We start from the raw sequence: 21486 nt of genomic DNA on the forward strand, positions 1-21486 counted from the left end.
TATTTCTACACCTGCTTCTCTCATTTGTATGCTGACAAGCTTTCATACTCCTTATTGTCCGCCACGTTCTATTTATATGCCGGGGGGCGGGGTGAAATTCAGGGCTACCTCATGGCAAAGAAATTGATTTTCTCTGGAAAAGCGACAAATAACTTGTGTTGCAATGAGCAATAATAAAATGAGGCCCAAGAGATCAGGATCAATAGAGACTAAATAATAAAGTAACTGTACATGTAAAAACTCAATGTGTTTCAAGTTAAGATGTGTGTAAACCAGCTCCCGACACGCAAGAAAGTAAGAAATGGTGTTCATTAAAGGCAGCCAAAATAAAAACAATGTTAAATGCAGATTATTATGAACGCCAATGTGATTTTGAAAGAGGTTTTCTTCTGCAGTAAAACCCACAGGTTCTGGTTTCACTTGGACTCTTTAAAGGTTACCACAGACTCCTTTGGCACAGTGCTCTCCCTTTTCTGTTACCAGCATGTCCCCACAAAGGCTGTATTTCCTTTTAAAAATCTAATATTAAACCTTTTTCCAGTAAAAGGTTCTTTGATTTGGGAAACCTGGGGCCCCTTATTTAACCATTTTTAAGAGCACAGGATTATCGCATTCAAGCAGCAATCCAGCAGGAAACCGTAGCAGGCGGTGCTCTTTGTTTCCCTAATAATCAGTTGAGGTCGTCTTCTGCCCACCAACGCTCAGTAATCTTCATCCATAATAACACAGCTGCTTCAGAGATGTGGCAGGAGGCAGGAGCCCCCAAATGTAAGCGCCTTTGGTGAGAAGGAGGCAAAGCTGCTCTTCGAAGACAGGCTGCAAGGAACATAAGGCCCTCCAGCCCTCCCAGGGTTTAATGTCTTATTATTTTCCACAGACGGTACCAAAATGAACAGTTTTGCAGTCAGCAGGGACGCTGTTATGTTGGTGTCACTTCCTCCGAACACACAGGGAGGGAGGTAGCAGTCTGAGAAATGAAGGGAAACCGGCGTCTTGGTTATATGAGGCGTTCGTTTAGTTGGCATCTTGCATCTGAAGATTATTTGGGAGGGCGCTGGTGAGGGATCAGTGTTGTACTCGGGATTAAACAAGGCTGAGGATCGGAATGCACCGACATAAAGCCAAATATAGCATTATCCAATTATTCCTTTCAGCTGCTGTCACAGTCCTGGAGTGTCTGTTCCAGTTATAACACTTACTGTTCAACACGGGGGCAAGGTTGTTCACATTAACTAGATGAATCATATTAGTCCTCAGAGACCAGATTAACTGCAACTAATGAGCGCAGTTAGAATAAGTGGCTGGGATTCATTAGAGATCTTTTTTTTTTTTTTTGTCTTGGCCATCTAAAAGAGCCTGACATCTTGTAGGGCAGCTGACGGACTGATTGAAGTGGACTCTGAGTGTACAAAAGACTTATGTAACAGGAGATGACTAATGCATCCTCCAACAGTCTCCTACTTGAAAGTCTTGCATGGTCGCAGCGGTAATGAAAATCCGTTTTTGCACATAAGAGCGTAGTTAACATCCTCCGCTGTTTTGTTTGACTGTGTCACTCTGCGCCTCGTAACCCTGGGCCAACTAGCACTCATGCATAGATTGTGTGACAGCGTGATTTATTGTCGTGTTCGGGGGCAAAGCAAACCAGCAGATGGATGTGTGAGGAGTCCTCTGCGGTCGAGTGCGGGGGGAGAAGTAGCAGTTTATTCCTCGCGTGAAAGAGGAGGCTGGTATAATGATAGATGAAACCACGGAAACATTCTGCTGATGTCTTAGAAAAACGCTGTCGAGGAATCTCCAAACAATATATTTCTCAGGAGGATAAATGACTTCTAATCTCCCATTTAGGCACTTTGATGGCGTCTGTAATGGCAGCGTAAACTATCATGGCCACATTCGATTTGAAAGGCCGAGAAGGGAGGTCAGGCAGTTTTACTGCGAATGCAGAATAAGATCTTCCACGTTCCAACTATATTTCTCCTGGTGTGCACTCAGCAAATGCAGATGCGCCGACAGAGGTAATTTTCACAAGTTGTGCCCCACTCATCAGTAACATATGATTGGATTAGACTGCAGATTATCATGTAGGCAGTGAGCACCAGGCAAGCGGAAAAGAAATTATTAATCACAGTAAACCAACTCTAAAGTGTTTTCCCCCCTGAGAATGCATCAGCAACAGAACAACTTACATTTAAGATAAACTATAATATGCAACTGCAAGCACAGCACAACCACAGCAGATGATGACCGGGTGCAGAAAATGTGCCTGTTTATGAGTTCCTCGAACATTAAGTACGAGAAGGAGCACGTTTTAGTCATCTGCGTTTCAGTCTCCTCACTGACAGCTGACAGGCTTTACGGTTATGCGGCGCAATTTTGTTCTCTCCTGCAATTCGCTGGGCAGGAATGCTCAGCGGCGAGAAAGACGGCATCCAATAATGATCAAGACTCCCAGATGACTGAGCATGAATGGAGATGCTGTACTTTTCCAATTTTGCTGTAATCTCACCAGGAGACGTCAACGCTGGCTGGATGAAACAAGAGCTTTAAGAACGCGGCCGTGGCCTCAATGTGTAATTTGGCATCAGCCGTGTATTTCACATGACTCATGGAAATAATAGTGACAACCAAATGTTTAACAAGGGATTTTCAGTCTGTGCTGGGATTCTAATGCACACACACAACGATGCCCGATTGAAAGATGCTCTTTATGACACGGTTGACGGCATTTGAACAGCGTTGCAGAGCTCTTGCAACATGGAACAGCAAATAAAATGTGGCTCATGTGGATCACCTTTGGGCACAGGGGAGGCCGTTACACTGCTCCGCCATGTCTCCATCGCTGCATGATAAACATTACGACAGCTGCAGGACACTCAATCGTAAAACACAAACTCTGAGGTGTTGGAGAAATGTGTGAAAAACACGGTGAATTGAGTTATACGTGCCAGAAGTTGCAACTGGGAGCCATGAAGCATCATTTAAACAAAGAAGTGATATCACAAGGAAAGAAATGTAGTTGCTGTTATAAGATTCCTGCTGCACGTGAATCAACCTAATTATCCTGGATAGATGAATGAATGGATGGTGGGGTCCCACGCCTTAAACTACTGCCGCTTGCTGAATGCAAATGCTCAGTTTCTACCCTCAGGTGTATTTTGCAAGCGCTGTAGACAATCATAAATATCCCTGCAAGTAGAAATAATAATACAAATTTGAATGTGTGAATAATAATGACTGTAAGAAATAATTAATATAAAACTGTTTTTAACCCTTTTACTTACCCAGAGAAGGCTTTGCTGACTAAGCCGGAGCAGCATCCCGCCTCTCAGTGTGACACAGCTAAGTACAATAAAGATGAGCTTGTTCAATATTTTAGACCAAATGTTTTGCTTCTCCCCGGCACCCGGATCCACAAATCAAACTCCTACTTATTCACCAACCCAGGGTGCCTTATTATCGAGCCCTTCAAAGCCGTCACCCCGTGAAGAGGCACCACCGTGCAACAATAAATTTGGAATTCGATTAACCAAAGCACGTCTTGACCTTTGATGCAGCACAACATAAGAAGGTAGCTCTTAACGTGTGTTACGTAACGGTGTGTATGCAGCTTTGTTTGCGGACAGATTCAAACTTCTGTGACTTTCTCTCTTCATCAGCAGCTCTGCCGGTTTATCTTTTGTCTACCTCCTCTTGCTTTCTGTGCGTTATTCGGGTTCACTCCTCTGCCTCTATTGATCAAACTTCTTTATCAGGGCTTTCTCTCTCTTTCTGTCTCCAGGGAGGATGTATTGACATTCAATGCTGCAGTCTGTCATATCAATAATTTACACTGTGCCCTTAAATATACAGCAGAACAGCAAATGTTCATAATGTATCAGTGTTGTAGATGTAAGTGCTGTTCGGTTGATTTACTGCTGCGCCATGAGAGAGTTTTATCAGCTGATTGTTTATCTGATTCTACACCCTTAGCAAGAGATAATATGCTAATGAGTTGATTGATTGATTGATGAATTATGCTCTTTAAAATCAACTTCATACAGTGCATGGAGGTGACTGCAGAATTATTTACATCAGTCCATTTTTGCTAATATGAAAATTCAACAATGTCTGTTTCAAAATTATAACTATGCATAAGAATATATTCCAGTCTTATAAATAAAAGGAATATTTGTCAAAACAAATATAAATATGCTTCTGACCATGAGATACATCAAACAGTTTGATTAACTGATATGTTTAATACAATCAGGCCTTGCTTTTCAGAGAAATACTGTTTGCGTGAGAGTGCATCACATCATTTATGTCACTCCACATATTCTAACACAATAATTCATAAATTAAGCACTTTAGAAAAAAAGATGTGTTGTGTGAATTGCATCAGCTGCTCACAGGATCAAACTAGCTATACCTCAAGTGTTTGCTACGTTGCTAAAGTACAAAGTATCAAGTACTTGCATGGACAATTGTTGTAACTGAGTACTTACACCTGCTGACTGCCATGTTGTTGAGAGACGTTAGCTAACGGAACTGACGTTAGCATGCTAACGTTACGATCCGGACAGAGGAGTGAAAGAGGTAACACGAAACATGGCTGACACATCTGACCCATGAAATAATGATGTAAACTTAATTATTTTTCATAGCAGTAACACAATGTACCTCAAGTCACAAAATATCATGTCATATAACCGAGTTACAGTAGTCGATGTTAGCATAATCAGGCGCTAGCCACTTTAAACTGCATGAACACAGCTCTGAAACATGCTTATTTCCATATGAATAAAGTCACATCTACATTTACCAACACCCGTCAGTTTGCTAAAACAGTTGGAGGTTATGTTACAGCTCACATTAATAAAAGTCTTTTCTGGCCTTCTGAGGTTTTCATGGTGAAACTAGCTGATAGTTATTTATAACTTAGCAAGGACTTCAAACAGTGTTAAATAATGGATTTACGAGAAGCTGGTGCAACGCGATGATGAAGTACAGAACGGAAACTTTAAATTAAAATCCTTCACATGCAGACTCTGTAGTCATAGCTGACCTCATGTAGGTCTCACCACTATGAAAATAAAACCCTCTATATTTATCATTTCACAGAAGCATGGTTTTGTTTACAGCCAGTATGATTTATTCAGGGATACCCAGAAGCGTTGTAGTGCCGAGACCTTCTTCTTTTCTCCATTACAAATTAATGAGGGTGGTGTGAGTTTTGTCCTGAAAGCTATAGGTCAGCAGCTGTAGCATAAAAACTATAAAATGTCTCCATCTAGTGACTGAGCCGATGTAAACATTCATTTGTCTTTCAGACATGTTTATTCTTGGAGCAGTGTGGCAACGCAAAGGAGGGGTGGTAAAATCTTTCATCTGACTGTAGATTATTTTTTCCGGGGCTTTTATAATGTTTGTGGCCAATAGGGTGGGACCACCTCACCAAATGAGGAGACAGGCTCTGTTCAGACTGCAGGATCACATATAAATTGGAGATCATGTTTGATCCACTGCTGGTAAATTCATCATTTCTGCTAATCCTAAAGCTGCTATAATCAATATTTTTATAATAATAAACCGTGTAATGACTGTGTGAAATTGCAAACCCTCAGATAATTATCACCTGACTCAGCAGTGTGAAGCGTTATAGCATCTTTTAGCTCATTGGTTTGGTTTTTCTGTAACTTTACTGTTGACACAGCTCTCATCAGGCAGCTGTTTTCAGAAAAAAAAAAGCTATAATACACTAGTTTCCCTCAGGTTTTAGCCTGTTTTAGCACATTATTTTGATTTTGTGACCTGCAGACTCAGGAAGCAGGCAGCTGTTTTCAGCAGAAAAAGGCTCTAAAACTCCTCACACTACCTTCTCAGCATTAAACAGCAGACAGTCAAAGTCAGCAACCAGCTTGTGAACATAGTTGAGCATTTAGCAAAAAAGAAAAAACAAACAAAAAAAACCCCAAATATTTGCCCCTGGAGTTGTGTGGTGACCAAAAACAGAGCTAAAAGGTGATTGAATATTGGACCTGCATTCGCCAGGTGGTCAGAAACGTGACTTTAAATTAATGGAAATGTTGTTCCATGTCTGCTGAATGTGTGAATAAGCAATTGTTTGCTAATAAGTTCACCAAATCATCTTAAAAGGTGATGATAATATGTCAGTATTTTGTTTATAGCTTGGCTCCACTGCCCTCAATTAGCCTTAAAAAAATAGTTGATGCAAGTTTGGATTTAAGAACTGTTCAATATCTTATGAAATAGACTTATCTGGCACAAAACCTCATTGTAAAACCACGATGTGTGGTTTTTGAACTTGTTTTTTGTATTTGTACTGTATAAACAAATAATATCTAAAGTGTTATTGAGAATTAAAGGTGCTGGTGGGTGGATTTTGTTACCATCGGACAGAGCCAGGCTAGGTTTTTAGCTTTCTTTCCAGTCTTTACGCTAAGATAAGCTAACATCTGCTAGCTGTCGCTTAGTCACCTGGTGTCAGAGTGGTATTGATCTTCTAATATAGCTCTTGGCAAGAAAGAAAATACGTGTATTTCCAAAAATGACAGTCTTAAAACTATATGTCTTGCAAGTGTATGTTTGGGCTAAAGTCTCAAATACATCCCTGTTCTCTCTGGGGAAGAAAGCCAAGTGTCATAGCCAAATTTTAATTACTAAATCTCAGTGAAGTGATGTAAAATGTCAGTATCAGTTGCCCTCTGCGAGTACCTAATTCGGCCGCATTTGTGCAATGTCAGTGCGACCCTGTATGAAAGATGTCCGTCAGCAGTTCCCACATCTACACTGCCTGAGGGACACAACGAGGCCAGAGAAAGTTCATCAGCAGGTCACTCTTAATTGCACCGCAAAGGGTATTTCACTCCTTATTTTACATTCCAGGTCAACATCTCTTTCTTGCCTCCTCATTATCCCCCTCTGTGGGATGAGGGGCAAAGGTAGATAGATGTACATCAATGCCCCATGGACTGAATTTTAAGCAGTTTATTGAATTAAACATTGTGATAGCCTCAGAGGATATCCCGTGCTACTGTTCTGCAGGTTGCAACGTGGCTGATGGATGACTTAATTCATTCATACAGGAATAATCTGAATTTAAAGGCCAGTTAAACATGTGACAGTTTTGTTGGTTTAGGCTGAGATAACTTGTTAAATATATAGTTTAATTCTTATTACAGTACAGCACAATACGCTTCATGTACAAGGTTTATTTGCACAAAGATTAGGTTGTGAATACTCCTTCAAGCAAATAGTTGTTTTCTAAATGTGAGCAGTGGGAGAAGGAAAATGTTAATGATGCCTGGTTTTAGTTTTAATTAGAAGATGAGAGACAATGGCCAACACTCCAGGGCACAGAGGAGGACTGGTGGGATTTCATAATTTCAAGCTCAGAGTTTTGAAATGAGAGCTTGTGTCATTGATCGTAAAGTGTTGTTTGCAAACACAGCATTGCTCAAGTAGATATTTATAAGAGTCTAAGAAGATATAAATAAGGAATGCTTCAGATGCATCTCTCAGTCAGTCTTACTGATCCAGGTTGCTTGTTTTTATAAAGGGGATGGCCCCTTAATAAAAACAGTAGAGCTTTAGCAGAGTAGGCATGAGTTGAGTGTTCATAAATAACATTCTCGCTTGTCTTCGCAGCTGTTTCTCAAACCTTACTGATGTAAAATTTCCTGAAAACACACAATAGAGCTGGATTCAGCCATTGCTATTTTTTTTTCACACCTTTTCCTCCCACCCTGACATGTCAAAAAGTCTTCCATCTTTCTTGACCTGGTTTTGACCCTTTTATCTTATTCTTCAACACTATCACCAGAGGTCTCCATCAAATTGGAAACAGTTCTTTAATTACAGATAATTGAAGGGATAGTTCAGACTTTTTGAAGTGTGGTTGCATGAGGCACTTAACCATACTTACCTACACTAGATGGCAGTTGGCACATCCCCAGTTGAAGGAAGCAGCACGAGTACTGGTGTAGGAAGCAGTAATGTAATGCTGTGGACTGGGGCAGCAGCAAAATGGATATTAGCCACCGAAAAAAGGTCCATCCAAGAAAAACAATACCAATATATTTAGAATATTTTCACAGCTTTACCATTACCATCAGGGAGCCAGCGAGGAACTGACACAGTTTTATTGCTCTCTTCAAAGCCACCAGACTCCTTTGACAAAAACAGTAATTTTACCACACAGATCACAGCAGTTACTCATCTACCGCTGCCTCTATCAGGTAGTTTGTTTGTGTTATTTTTTTACTTTGGATCTCAACTAACATGTTAAAACACCACACACACACACACACACACACACACACACACACACACACACACACACACACTCAAAATACACTAAGAAATTATTTAACAAAGCAATGCTTTAGCCCAGTGGGTATGCCCAAAAATTTGAGGCTTCTCTTGACCTTGAAATCAGTGGAGTACCAGTCCACAAACTGGATATTGTGCTTGGTTTACATGGGGGCAGTGGCAGCAGCTGCTGGAAAGCGTCTGATTGGAAGACTTGAAGGTGAATTCAGCCATTGCTCAAAAAACCTTCTCAATGTTATCTAATTAAATGGAAGTAAATGGTGTAAATGAAACTGTATTTGGAGATCCAAGAAATTAAAAGTGCTACATATTGTAAGCAACTAAAAGCACTTTCCGTATGGAGAGATCTGCTCATTGTTTGAGTTTTAAATGTTGCGTTCAAAACTACTTCTAAGCTTCTGCTTGAAAACTGAAAAGTTTAAGTTTAAGCGCTTTTTGCTCTGAAAAAATGAACAATTTATAGAATCACTAGATTTAATAATTTTACCTGGACATACTGGTACGAATAAATTGAAATCTTAAAAGTAATTAGTAACCAAAGCTGTCAGAGAAATCTAGTGAAGTAAAATATTGATACTTTGAGTATTGCAAATGTTGTGTATGTTTAGTATATGCTAATACTTTTGTAATTTTACTTAAATAACATTTTGAATACAAGGCTTTTATTCGGACAGATTATTTTATATACTGTGGTATTGCTGCTGTTCGATCCAGCATTGTCACTCACAACTGACCGAGGATTGTCGGGTGTGGAACTGGCTGCGTGTTGAGTATGATATTTCCGACAGCACTGGAAGGCACCATTGATTACGGTACAGGGTATCATGGCGCAGGGGAGGCCGAAGAGATCCGTGGCATCAAACTTTAATTTCAGCACGATTTCTGCGGTTTTAGCGCGCCATACTCTCTAAAATCGTTAACATCCGGTGAAAACAAGTACTGGTAAGTTGATTTAAGCTTAGTTGGCCTGTTTTCGAAGTCCGTTATTTTAGCTAAGCGGAGGACAGATTGACAGAAGCAGTAACGTAATACGCGTTATGTCTGATAGGAAAATAACGTTACGAGCGTCGTGTAAACATAAGATTATGTTCTTCGGGTGTGTTAAATAAACCTGTTTGGTTCCTAGACTGTACGCCGTCATAAACATTGATGAAATGGACCTCATAGCACTGAAATGGGCATTTTGAAATTGAGTGTGTACGTTATGTGGAAAGTTGATTAAGCTAGCTAGACAAGTTGCTGAACAGTTTGCACCTCGCCGTGTTGTTGTGTCATTAGCATATTAAGCATGCGTTAGCTTACAGTGACACTTCATCTGAATGTGAGGCTTTGGGCCTGGCATTACATCTGAGCTACTACATTTGAATATTATCATGGGCCAAACATGGCTTTGGAAATTACATTTTCTCTCAGGCAATTTCGCACTGAGGCCTCACTGTGCTCTGCATGGCCTCAATGATGCAAATGTGCATTATAAGTCCTGATTAGCTCTTGTTGCAGGAGCAGAAGAATTAGAGGAATGCAGGAGCAGATGAAGGAGCACATTCCTTGGTATTTGAAATTATACCTGGGGCGCATGCCATGAAACAAGCCCTCTGCATTCCTAATACAAGACCTAGTAATAATTTGCTGCTTTAATTACAAGCCAGCATCCACACTGTAAGCTCAGTCACTTCGCTCACTTTCACGTCACGTTCACTGTGCATGGTAGAGGTTCACTGACTGGTCATGTAAACTTCAGGACTGCACATTAGTGGATTAAGTAGACATCTTTTACTTCAGTAAAATGAGGAATACAGCTGTATGAAAATACCCCATCACAAGTCCTGCATACCAAATTCTACTTATGAGATAGTGCATAACTAGTAGCAGCTAATTGTACTTAAAGTAAGTGCTCATTGTGCAAAGTGCACCACTCAGACTGTTATAATTACAATGTACAAGATATTATTGGAAAATTCAGATTCTAAGATATGAAATATAACTATTAAATTATCATGTAAGCATAATTTTAATTGTGTCAAGGTGGAGCTACATTTTAACTTTACTTAAGTGTTGGACAGTTTAATCTGTAAAAACTAATCATAGTGTATTAGTAAAAAATAAAAAAAACCCCTCTCAGGTGTAGGAGTAGTTTCAAGTAAAAGCTAATTTAAATGCTCGAGTAAACATAAGTACCGAAGAATTGTATTGAAGTACAATACTTGAGGACATGTACTTAGTTATACTCCACCTCTGGCTGGGCGGATGTTTGCTGAGACCTCTGCTTGAACGTGGGATGTTGATTTTGAAGGAGAGCGATTGAAACCATTACACGATTACCATGAGTGCACTATTCAGATGAGACACTGTGGTATCGTCCATTCTCACACGGTCTCCTTATCTGAGTGTCGCTGCTTGTAGCCTCGTGCCGGCCCTCCTCCGTGGGGAAAGAGATGAGTGCGTTGTGGTTGCCTTTTTATGGCAAGGCCGGGCTCAGCTGTGGAGGACCAGGGGTTTATGTCACTGCGCTCTGATGGTTGCCTTGGCCCCAGCAGCCGGGAGTGACAGTACAGAGAGCAGCTGTCTCGGTTTGGTTGTTAGCCGACAGGTCCTGTTCTAGACCACATGAATCTTAAGTGCTGCTGTGTTGCAAAATGGGTCAGCGTGTTGATGATTTGACGTCTGTATTGGTGCAGACAGAAAGTCCTTCCAGGTTATATGCTGCTTTTCATATTCCCTGTCATATATTCATCACTCTGATATGCAAAGTAGTTGCAGCTCGAAATTTGAATAGCAAAGTTTGAAGCTCACTCTGCAGACAGCAGAGCTATTTCACTGTTATGATGACTGATACTGATGTGGCTGAAATGCAAAACAGTGTTGAAGCCTGGATGTAAATTTCCTTTGGTAGTAATTGCAAGATTGCACCAGCAAGGGGCGACGCTGCAGACAACACACTGTAAGCACCCACATGCAAACTGTTTTTGATTAACCTGTTCACATGCACAGATCAGCTATACTTGGACTCTTAGAAGCCACATAGTTTTGTGAGGCTGTGGTACAGAGTCATGCCATGCACTGAATAAACCAAACCTTTTTTTTCTAGATTTGAATATTGTAAGATGTCTTCTACAATGGTGCTTTGATTTTTTTTTGTGTTGTTTTGTTTCCTTTAAATCCTCTGCTTTGAATTTCTTGTCTGAGTATTCAGGGGATGTCAGTCTTTGCCTGTAAGCTGGTCTTCACAACACGTTGGTCCAGATTGGATTGCTGTGATATTTTGTACAGACGTTCATGGCCATGAATGATGAATCCTACTTTTATGATCCCTTGACTGGAGGTTGATGTTCGTTTTTTTTTGTGTGTGTGAAAATATCTCAACTATTGCATAGATTGCCATAAAATTTGGTTTTCATGTAGTGACGTCATCAGGTTAAATTATAGTTTGTTCAATATTTTGGTTCATGATCAAATACCTGCAAAACTAATGACATTCCCATTACCCTCAGCTATATGTTGTGCTGCTAATTGACAAACGTTACCATGCTAACATGCAAAACTAAGTAACAATTGCAAACATTTTAACCTGCATGCTAACATTGTCATTGAGGGCATGGTAGCCTGCTGATGTTAGCATTTAGCTGATATCACTCCTGTGTCCAAGTACAGTCTGAGCCAGTATGTCTATAGACTCTTAGTCTTGGATGTCTTAACTCTGATACAGTAGTTTAATTTAGTTGGTGCCTTACAGTCAAAGTAATTGCAGAGTTTCTATTTCCAGTAGTTCGGATTGTTAGTGTACAGATACACGAGTAACATGGTTCCCAAATACAGGAATAGGTCTTCATACTAGCCATTTTAAGGAACAGAACATAGCATACACCACCAAACCTGCAGAGTTTTAGCCAGGACGTTACAAAAATCCTCTGACTGACAGCGTTGTACCTCTCTGAGTGTTTTTGTCTTGAATAGAGCTGCAGGTCACGAGTTCATCTCCAGGGCCAGACAGGCTAATACTGTTATGGTACATGATGAAAGGGGGCACAGGGTCCCTTTCACTCGTACAGCCTGGCTGAGTGGGTCACAGGCTGTTACACTGGTCTCTCTGTACTCCTCACTCATAGCAGTGACATTGTTTCCACTCTCGCTGTTTCCATCCCTCTCACCTCCTCTCTCTCTATCGACCTATGAGATCGATTTCTCAGCTGTTCTCACAGCTGGTTGGCTAACACACTGATTGTAAGTTAATACTTCTGACTGTTGGAGTGTTTTCAAGATATCAAGATTTCAAGAAATCATCGCTGTGCTTTTTGTCATAATGTGTAGTAGAAGAAGTAGCAGCTGAAGAACAGATGTAATAGTTTTGTGAAAGAACATTTTTCAGATTTTATAACAGAGGGCAGCGGGAGCAAGAACTCACACGACTGAGTGAAAGGAAAGCCGGTCACATCTATGTAAGGAAATACCATTATCCCCTCTAATGTAAAGACACTTACACCGACATTGGGAAGATGTGTTTTCCCAGCGCAGGCCTGTCTGCCCTTCAGGAGAGCAGTTTGATCCCTCGCAGAGCTCCGTGTGCACCGCTGCATTGTTGAACCCTTGTGTGGAATGTGAGCTAAGTCCTTTGGCCAGAGGGCCAGGAGCTTTATTACAACCTTTATACAAATCCCTGTAAGACAATACCTGTGTATTTTGAGAAGTAATCATCATCTCTAAACATTGACAAGAATCCTAGATAGGCCTTCAGTGCGGGGTCAATAGCAACTTGTATTTTTAAGTGCATTCAAGTGATTTTTCCTGCTTCGTCTTTTTGTCCTGGTGATTTAATTCGAGTGAATAACTTAAATGTAACCCCCAACAAAGTTTCAGAATCAACTATATTAACTATACAACTATAATGTACTGTATTGTACTACTATTATAATACCATATACATTTCAGAAGCAGTCAAGGATCAATAATTAACTAATTTGTGTGGTGATTCACTTAATGAATGTGAATAGGAATGAAAACCCATTTTCTCTGACATTTAGGGTCCTAAGACAAAAATATGGAAGGAAGTTGAGTTACTCCATATGTGCTCTCCTTATGCATTAAATCTTGTGGTCGTCTGTAAATGTAAACATGTCATTGATTTCAGCATTTATGGCCAGGGCTGCACCTACCAACTGTTTTTATAATCGGGAAAATGCCATCACAATTTCAAGGCGTACTCAAATCCTTTTTTGTCTGACTAGCAGTCCAAAACTTAAGGATATTCAGTTCAGGGCTGCAATTATTTGTATAATTGATGATTTATCCTCGATTAATTGATTGTTTTAGTCTCTAAAATTCCACAAATATTATGAAATGCCCATCATAGTTTTCACAGCTACGTCTTCAACAGTACAAAACCTGAAGATAATCCAGTTTGCAATGATATAAGTAAAGCAGCTGATCTGTGGCTCGGTAATTTATCCAATAGTTGTTGAGATATTTCAGTCTGCATGGAAGAAATTGGATTTATTCTGCGTGTGCTGTTCCAGTGGAGCGAAACTCGTAGGCAGCTGTACATGTAAATATATCGTTAATTTTAACACGTTGATTAGGAGTTTGTTTTTGACAGTCGAGGTGCCACTTGTCCTGTTTGTCTGCTGTGATCCGGGCAGGACTGTGGTGGGCCGATTGCTGAATATTATGACAGGAAGCTCTGTGTTTTGGTCTGTTACTGTGCTGATGGTGGTGAGGAGGCCCGGGCTCAGCTGGCTCCTCTCTCAGAGACCACTTACATACGCCGACTGACCACAGAGACATACCATCGGGGGGGTTTACACTCTCCCCGCAGCGGCAGCCCACGGCATGTTAGGTGTTCTGCTCAAATCCCCCCCTGCCTGGAAATGGACACTGCTGGTGTATTTATAGCCCCGGAGCACAAGCGAGCTCTCTTTCTTAAACACGAGTAAGGAGCTGGTCACATTCAGCAGAGCTGTGCTGAGCTTCGCTGTCGTATGTTCTAGGCTGTTGAACGCCGTGCTTTTGTTTGTGAAGCGTACCTGGAAGGGCTCATCAGGTAGGGGAAAGGACAGCTTGGATTTATTTAAAAATGTATTGATTTATTTGAATCAGCGGCCGGTTACATGGCTCACATGTTTCGTTGTTTAGTTCCTAAAATTGTGAAATTAACTGATGCAGATTCGTTTGGTTTTGTTTGTCGCTGAGGTTGTAAAAAATATAAATTCATACGTCTCTTTTGCTTTTGATGTTTGTTAGGAGCTGAACTGTGACGCTAGCCATTTCTCAATTCTTTCACCATCACAGACGACTGTGTATCGATTCATGTTTGACAATAGTATACACGATTAGTCCATTAATTGATTTGTCAACAGTTAAGAAAATTATTCAGCATCTACCTTATTAATTCTTTAATATTTCAGTCATTTTAACAGTAATTGTGTGGATTTGCTGGTTTTCTTGGTCTTTAGTGATTGGTGGTGGATTATCTTTGAGTGTTAGACTGTTGCTCGGTCAAAACAAGCAATGTGAAGATGTCTACTTTGGCTTTTAGCTATTTTTTGACATTTTTATGGACCAAACAACCCAATTATTACTCAGTTACTCCATTAATGAAAGGCTAAAAGTTACTAGTTGCAGCCCAACGTGGTATGTAACATGTAAAGGCTACATACCACATTTGATGTATGTTTCTGGTGTATGTCTCTTTCAGATGAAAACAGCGTTCTGAGCACAACCACAGGAAGCCGAGACATCCAGAGAGGAGAGATGGAAAAGCCAGCCTTGCAGACACAACCATCCACGCTGCCTTTTTTCGACACGGCCCACGCCTTCAACCTGCTGCGGGGAATCCATGAGCTCCGTGCCGAACGGAAGTTTTTCGATGTGACTTTGTGCGCTGAGGGCCGCGAGTTTCACTGCCACCGCACAGTGTTGGCCGCTGCCAGTACCTACTTCCGGGCTATGTTCGCGGGAACTTTGAGGGAGAGCGTTATGGACCGGGTGGTTCTACACGAGGTGTCAGCTGAGCTTTTAGGTCTGCTGGTGGACTTCTGCTACACGGGCCGCGTCACCGTCACTCAGGATAACGTGGACGTCCTTCTGAAGACGGCTGATCTGTTTCAGTTCCCGTCCGTCAAAGAGGCCTGCTGTGCTTTTCTGGAGCAGCGGCTGGATGTGTCCAACTGCTTAGAGATCCAGGACTTCGCGGAGGCCTATGCTTGCAGAGAACTAGCGACCAGTGCTCGTCGCTACGTCCTAAAAAACATAATGGAGCTGGCTAAAGGGACGGACTTTGAGCGATTGCCATGGAAACGCCTCCTTGAGTTTGTGTCGGACGACGAGCTTTGCGTGGACAAGGAGGAGACGGTTTACCAAATTGCCGTGCGCTGGGTGAAGGCGGATCTCCAGCGGAGACTGCACTACTGGCCCGAGCTCCTCCAGCAGGTCCGGCTCCCCTTCGTCAGGAGGTTCTTTCTGTTGGCCCACGTGGAGAGCGACCCGCTCGTCTACCTTTCGCCCACCTGCCTCCGCATGGTGAACGAAGCTCGCAGCTTCCAGTCCTGTGAGTACGACCGCCATGACAGGCCCTGCCACCGCATGCGGCCACGGCCATCCACGGGATTGGCAGAAATCCTGGTGGTGGTTGGAGGCTGCGACCAGGACTGTGATGAGCTGGTCACAGTGGACTGTTACAACCCCCAGACTGGACAGTGGCGCTATCTGGCTGAGTTCCCTGACCACCTCGGAGGAGGCTACAGCATAGCTGCCCTCGGGAATGATATGTATGTCTCAGGTAAGTTATTACAGATGTTCACACAACTTTATGTTCACCTTTTCAACAAATGTTTTGTACAAGAGGCCAGTGGTTGGCAAATATTTAAAATACTCAGATCTCAAAACTGAAATTTTATTATTGTTTTTGGAAGTTCTTGTTTTTCTTGAAGTCGAGTTCAGTTTTATTTGAAAAAACTGATTTTTTTATTATTTGACGGCGTGCAGCGCGTGAAGCTCCAGTCAGTAGATTTCCATTCCCGCTCAGTCATCTTATGAAATGGCCGTCAGGCCGTGCTTATAAATAAACTGCAGGCTCGTTGGCTCCGTGTGTGAACACGGGAAAGTGAGGCAGGACACGGTGTGCTGCCAGGATAGTCGTGGCATCACCATCATCATGTTGATTACTGGTGACCAGGCCTATCCTGGCAAGCATCATCTCAGAGCTTGTGTCTCCTGTAAGACGTTGGTGTTGGGCTGTATATTTAGCAGTGTTAGCTCACACCTGCGATGACAGAAATAACAGCAGCATATGATTGCATAATGCTGACAGGCAGATTTGCATTTGATACCCTTGGATACAGTTTCTCTCAAATAGCATCTGAGATACCATTTATGTTTGTTGTCAGTGTGAGGCGATGCCTAGAAATCATATTAAAAGTCAGATGATGCCACATGTTCAGTTCAGTTTGGAGGAAGATGATCAGACTTTGTTTGAAATGTTCTTGATAATGCAGTTCTACGTGCGATGGACCTAACTAAAACAGCTGTTTTGCTTCGTGTTATATCTTATTTTGCACCATGATGCTAAGCGAATAAACAAATAACAATCCTTGATAGATATTAACAGTCGAGACAACATGTCTGCGTCCTCCAGGTGGCTCTGATGGCTCTCGCCTCTATGACGGCGTGTGGCGCTACAATTCCAGTGTCAACGAGTGGACCGAGGTGTCGCCCATGCTGAAGGCCCGCGAGTACCACAGCTCCTGCGTGCTGAAAGGTCAGCTGTACGTGGTGGCGTCGGACAGCACCGAGCGCTACGATCACGCTCTGGACTGCTGGGAGGCCTTGCCGCCCATGCTGCACCCCATGGACAACTGCTCCACCACCACGTGCAGTGGACGCCTGTATGCTATAGGCTCTCTGACTGGGGAGGACACCATGGCCATCCAGAGCTACGATGCAGACACCAACCGCTGGGCCATGGTCAGCTGTGGACAGCTGCCCCCGTGGTCCTTCACACCGAAAACTGTGACCCTCAAAAGCCTCATTTACTTTGTCAGGTGAGTTACACATCTGACTAAACGTTTATTCTTTCATGTAACATTATCTGGAGCGTAGTTAGGAGAAGAATCAGCTTCTCCAGCAGTGTACCAAAGTACAGATTTCGGTACATTGAAGAGAGAAGGAAGCAGGTGAATTCTGTAAGTTCTAGAAAGGAGAGGTTAGGTGTGCAGTTTGTTCGAGAGGGGGAGGAAAATAGAGCTGCTAAGTCAGGGAGAAGGCAGGTAGGTGGCTGCCTGGTAGGGGCTGATGATTGGCAAATGCAGGTCGACTTGGGAGGAAAGCTAGTTGTGCCCCAGGAAATAGTTTATAGTAATCTGAGGCCGGACATTGTCTTATGGTCCATGAGTAAAAAGACTGTGTATTTTATTGAGTTAACAGTCCCTTGGGAAAATTCAGTGGAGGAAGCTTATGAAAGGAAGAAGACCAAGTATGCAGATTTAAAGACAGAATCTGAGCAGAGGGGATGGAAGACCAGGGTTTGTCTGGTTGAAGTGGGGTGTAGAGGTTTTGTTGCAGGGTCAGCTGTTTATTGTACTTTTTTACTGTGAGATGCATGTATTTGATAGTTTTAGTTACTAGTTCATTTTCAGATGAAGATTTTAATACATAAATGAATATGAGAAGTGTATAAAATATTGCACATTGCTAAAGAGTAAACAAGGTGTTCTAGTAGTTGTTTTTGCTGTGTGACCTCTTACAAAAATGCAGTGTTGGTTTGGGCAGTTCCACCAAAAACATATTTGAAAAATGAATCCAAATTTAAGTATCAGAACTTTAAATACTTTAAGTAACTTAAGGAGGATTTTCAAAGCAAAATTGAGCTTGCAATGGAGTATTTGTATGTTGTTGCATTGGTGCTTTGTTTAAGTAAAGGATCTGAGTACCACATCTGCTAAACACTTCACGATAAATTCATCTAAACTGTCATTCTGTTGCTCGGCCACACGAGTGCGCCACTGCGCCACTTATTGTCTACTCTGTTTCCTGCTGTGAGAAATGACAAAACAAGACTTCCTTTCAGATTTTACAGCGCTTCTGTAAAATATAAAATCAGTGTACAGAATATCATAATCACGTTGCAGGAGTGACAGTGCTCAGTGTAAAGGTCAGAGGGGTTAAGAAGTTCAATACACTTATATTCATGTTTTTTAAAGCATTACACTTCTGGTTCTTGGGTCTCTCCATTTGTGGACAGATTGTTCTTGATAGGACAGACTCTTTCTACATGAATTAGTCGTCTATATCTGGAATGCTTGTATATTTAGGGTATGATTATTCAGAAGGCCAAGAAGCATTTGCTCATAATACATCTGTGCTGCAATAGTCAGTAAAGTTAGCGTGAACACATCTGAAGCAGTGAGTGTTCTGGCTGCAGTTTGACTGTGTGTGTTTCCATTTGCAGGGATGACTCAGCTGAGGTCGATGTTTATAACCCTCAAAAGAACGAGTGGGACAAGATTAGTCCGATGACCCAGGTTTGTATTTCATCCGGCTCTTGTCTGCTGGCGTGCTTTATTAGCAATCACTCGTGATCTGTAATAGTTGTGACCGACAGGAACGTAAACAGAGGTGCCGTGAATCCAAAGCTGATAGTAAAAACTGCTGTTTTTAAAACTGCAATTCATCGCTAGTTGATTTTTTTTTTCTCTGAATACAGGAAAGATGATGGATAAATGACACCAGTTTGATTACATTCAAGTGTGATTGATTAGTGCCTCTAATGATATGACATGAACCTATTAGCTATAAAAAAGACAAAAGGCAGTTATCAAATAAATAAAAATACACATAATTAAATAAATGCCATTAGTAGAGTCATTTTAAATGGAGCGTATAAAGAAATATAAAGCTTTATTTTCCTGTAACCTCCAATCAGTCTAAAAAGGGGAGCATGTTTAATCATCAAACAGAAGTGACCAGTTTTCCTCCTGCATATGAGATCGCACTTCATTTAGATTACCTTTCATTATGTATTTACTTTTATTTTAAACATTATATACTTATTTTGTACAGCCGTTTGTCATTTTTTTAGATCTGTATTGCAACATGAAGTGACTTTTCTTAATTTCATTGCTCACCAGGTCCACGTTGGAGGCAGCGTGGCGGTCCTGGGCGGTAAACTATACGTGTCTGGTGGTTACGACAACACGTTTGAGCTGTCAGACGTGGTGGAGGCCTACGACCCCACCACCCGCACGTGGAGTCTAGCTGGACGACTACCTCAGCCGACCTTCTGGCACGGCAGCGTCAGCATATTCCGCCAGTTCATGCCCCTGGTGTCCAGTGCGTTTGAAGCTATCGACATACCCGAGTCAAACGCCATTCACCTGCACCGGCACCAGCGTCACCAAGCGCTCCACAACCTCAACAATAATCTCAACCAAAACCAAAACCAGAACCAGGATGTGAACCCAGCGCACTGAGTTTGGACCCAGACGCTCTGTTTTCAGTCTGTTCCCCCTCGTTGTGCCATGAGTAGTTTACCTCATCGCAATGCTGAAGTTGTTAAAGGCGGCAGAGAAGACTGAGCATGTACAAAGTAGTCTGAGCTCCTTCTAATCCACTGGACTGCCAAGCTGTCACACTGATAATTACTCAAGTCTGTTGACCGGATGAATTACAGACAGGTCTGGTGTTTCTCAGCCCCATCTGGTCTCACTGTGTGGGAAACGGTACCAGATAGACCTCATAAAGAAGTTCAGGGAAGCGGCCGCCTTTTATGCTCTTTATCAAAGGTGGGGTAGTTAACAAACAGGTAGTCCCCAGGGTCGGGCTATGCTCGATCAGAACTGGGTCATACAGTGTGATAGTGATGGAAGTCCAAAGTGTTTTTAGTTTTTCTGAACGGCGACACGCCAGCCTTCAGAATGGGGGCTAGCGATATCATTTTAATGTGAGGCGTGATGGCGTTCGCAGTGTTGCACCGTGACAGAAATAACTGCGTGAAGAATGAAAAAAGAGAGCTAGAGAGAGAAGTTTAAACTCTCCTGTCTCACCTCTGCACATCTGAACAATCACAGCTTGAATGTCAGATTGTCCGTTTTGGAAAATTACCAAAATTGTCTGACGCGGCGCCCCCTGATCTAACATTGGAAAAGCAACCATCTGACAAGATGATCTGACCTTTCTCATTAAACTGAAATATCCTGTTTGACAACATTGTTGATAAAACATAAATGTCATCTTTATGTCTTAAAGGATAACTTTCGTTTTTTTATCTTATTTCTAGCATTGAATGCGACCATTTACTCACCCAGACAACTTTGGTGGCATTTGGAGTCGTTTTGAAGAAATTAGCCCCAGAGGAGCGGCGCGTATATCCGTATAATGCGAGGACTCGGGGCATCCATGCGTAGCCTCTATATAACGCATAATCTGCGGCGAAACTCGTTCATATTCCAATATTTAGTTATGATATGCTGGTGCTATTCCCCTCTGAGCCCGTGGTGGCATGTTATCAACATCCGGCGTCTCTAGACAACTACCTCTGACGTGGATGATGTCATTACCGAACGCCGGGCGCTGCGAGCAGCCAGCCACAACACGGCTGACTCTGCGGCGGTCGGCTACGAATACGCAATAATGAACCATAGCTGTGCCAAACTACAGCTAAACTAGCCGACCGCCGGCTCAGAGGGGAATAGCACCAGCATATCATAACAAAATATTGGAATATGAACGAGTTTCGCTGCAGATTATGCGTTATATAGAGGCTGCGCATGGATGCCCCGAGTACTCGCATTATACGGATATACGCGCCGCTCCTCTGGGGCTAATTTCTTCAAAACGACTCCAAATGCCACCAAAGTTGTCTGGGTGAGTAAATGGTCGTATTTAATGCTACAAATAAGGTCCAGGTTGTAAAAAACTAAAGTTATCCTTTAAAGTTTTTTCAGTGCAGCATCGTCGTCGCCTCATTCTGGTGCTTGTTGCTGCCCCCTGAGGCCACAGAACAGAAAGCACCCACTGCAGAAGGTTTTTCCCCACTGGCTACAAACGGCAGCAACAAGCCCACTGTACACTCGACACACAGAAAAAAACCCTTTGAAATGTGGCACGAAGGTGAGATTTATAGATTCCGTCTGTTTCCAAACTGTATGTGTTGATGTTAGAAGA

The 21486-nt window shown here is 42.2% G+C and overlaps 1 protein-coding gene across 2 annotated transcripts; it reads left to right on the forward strand.

Moving 5' to 3' along the window:
• Window positions 1-9141: 9141 nt before the first annotated feature.
• klhl21 (kelch-like family member 21) lies at window positions 9142-20634 on the forward strand. 2 transcript variants are annotated; one of them, XM_041946262.1, is made up of 5 exons: window positions 9142-9276; window positions 15023-16105; window positions 16961-17366; window positions 18773-18845; window positions 19452-20634. In XM_041946262.1, exons 2-5 carry the CDS (start codon window positions 15079-15081, stop codon window positions 19791-19793), a joined length of 1848 nt encoding a protein of 615 aa, XP_041802196.1. In that variant the 5' UTR covers window positions 9142-9276; window positions 15023-15078; the 3' UTR covers window positions 19794-20634. The 2 variants fall into 2 exon arrangements, with proteins under 2 accessions (XP_041802196.1, XP_041802197.1); XM_041946263.1 differs by lacking the exon at window positions 9142-9276 and adding an exon at window positions 14288-14368.
• The last annotated feature ends 852 nt before the right edge of the window (window positions 20635-21486 follow it).

This window comes from Chelmon rostratus, chromosome 10, assembly GCF_017976325.1.
Source record: "Chelmon rostratus isolate fCheRos1 chromosome 10, fCheRos1.pri, whole genome shotgun sequence".
Taxonomy (NCBI): domain Eukaryota; kingdom Metazoa; phylum Chordata; class Actinopteri; order Chaetodontiformes; family Chaetodontidae; genus Chelmon; species Chelmon rostratus.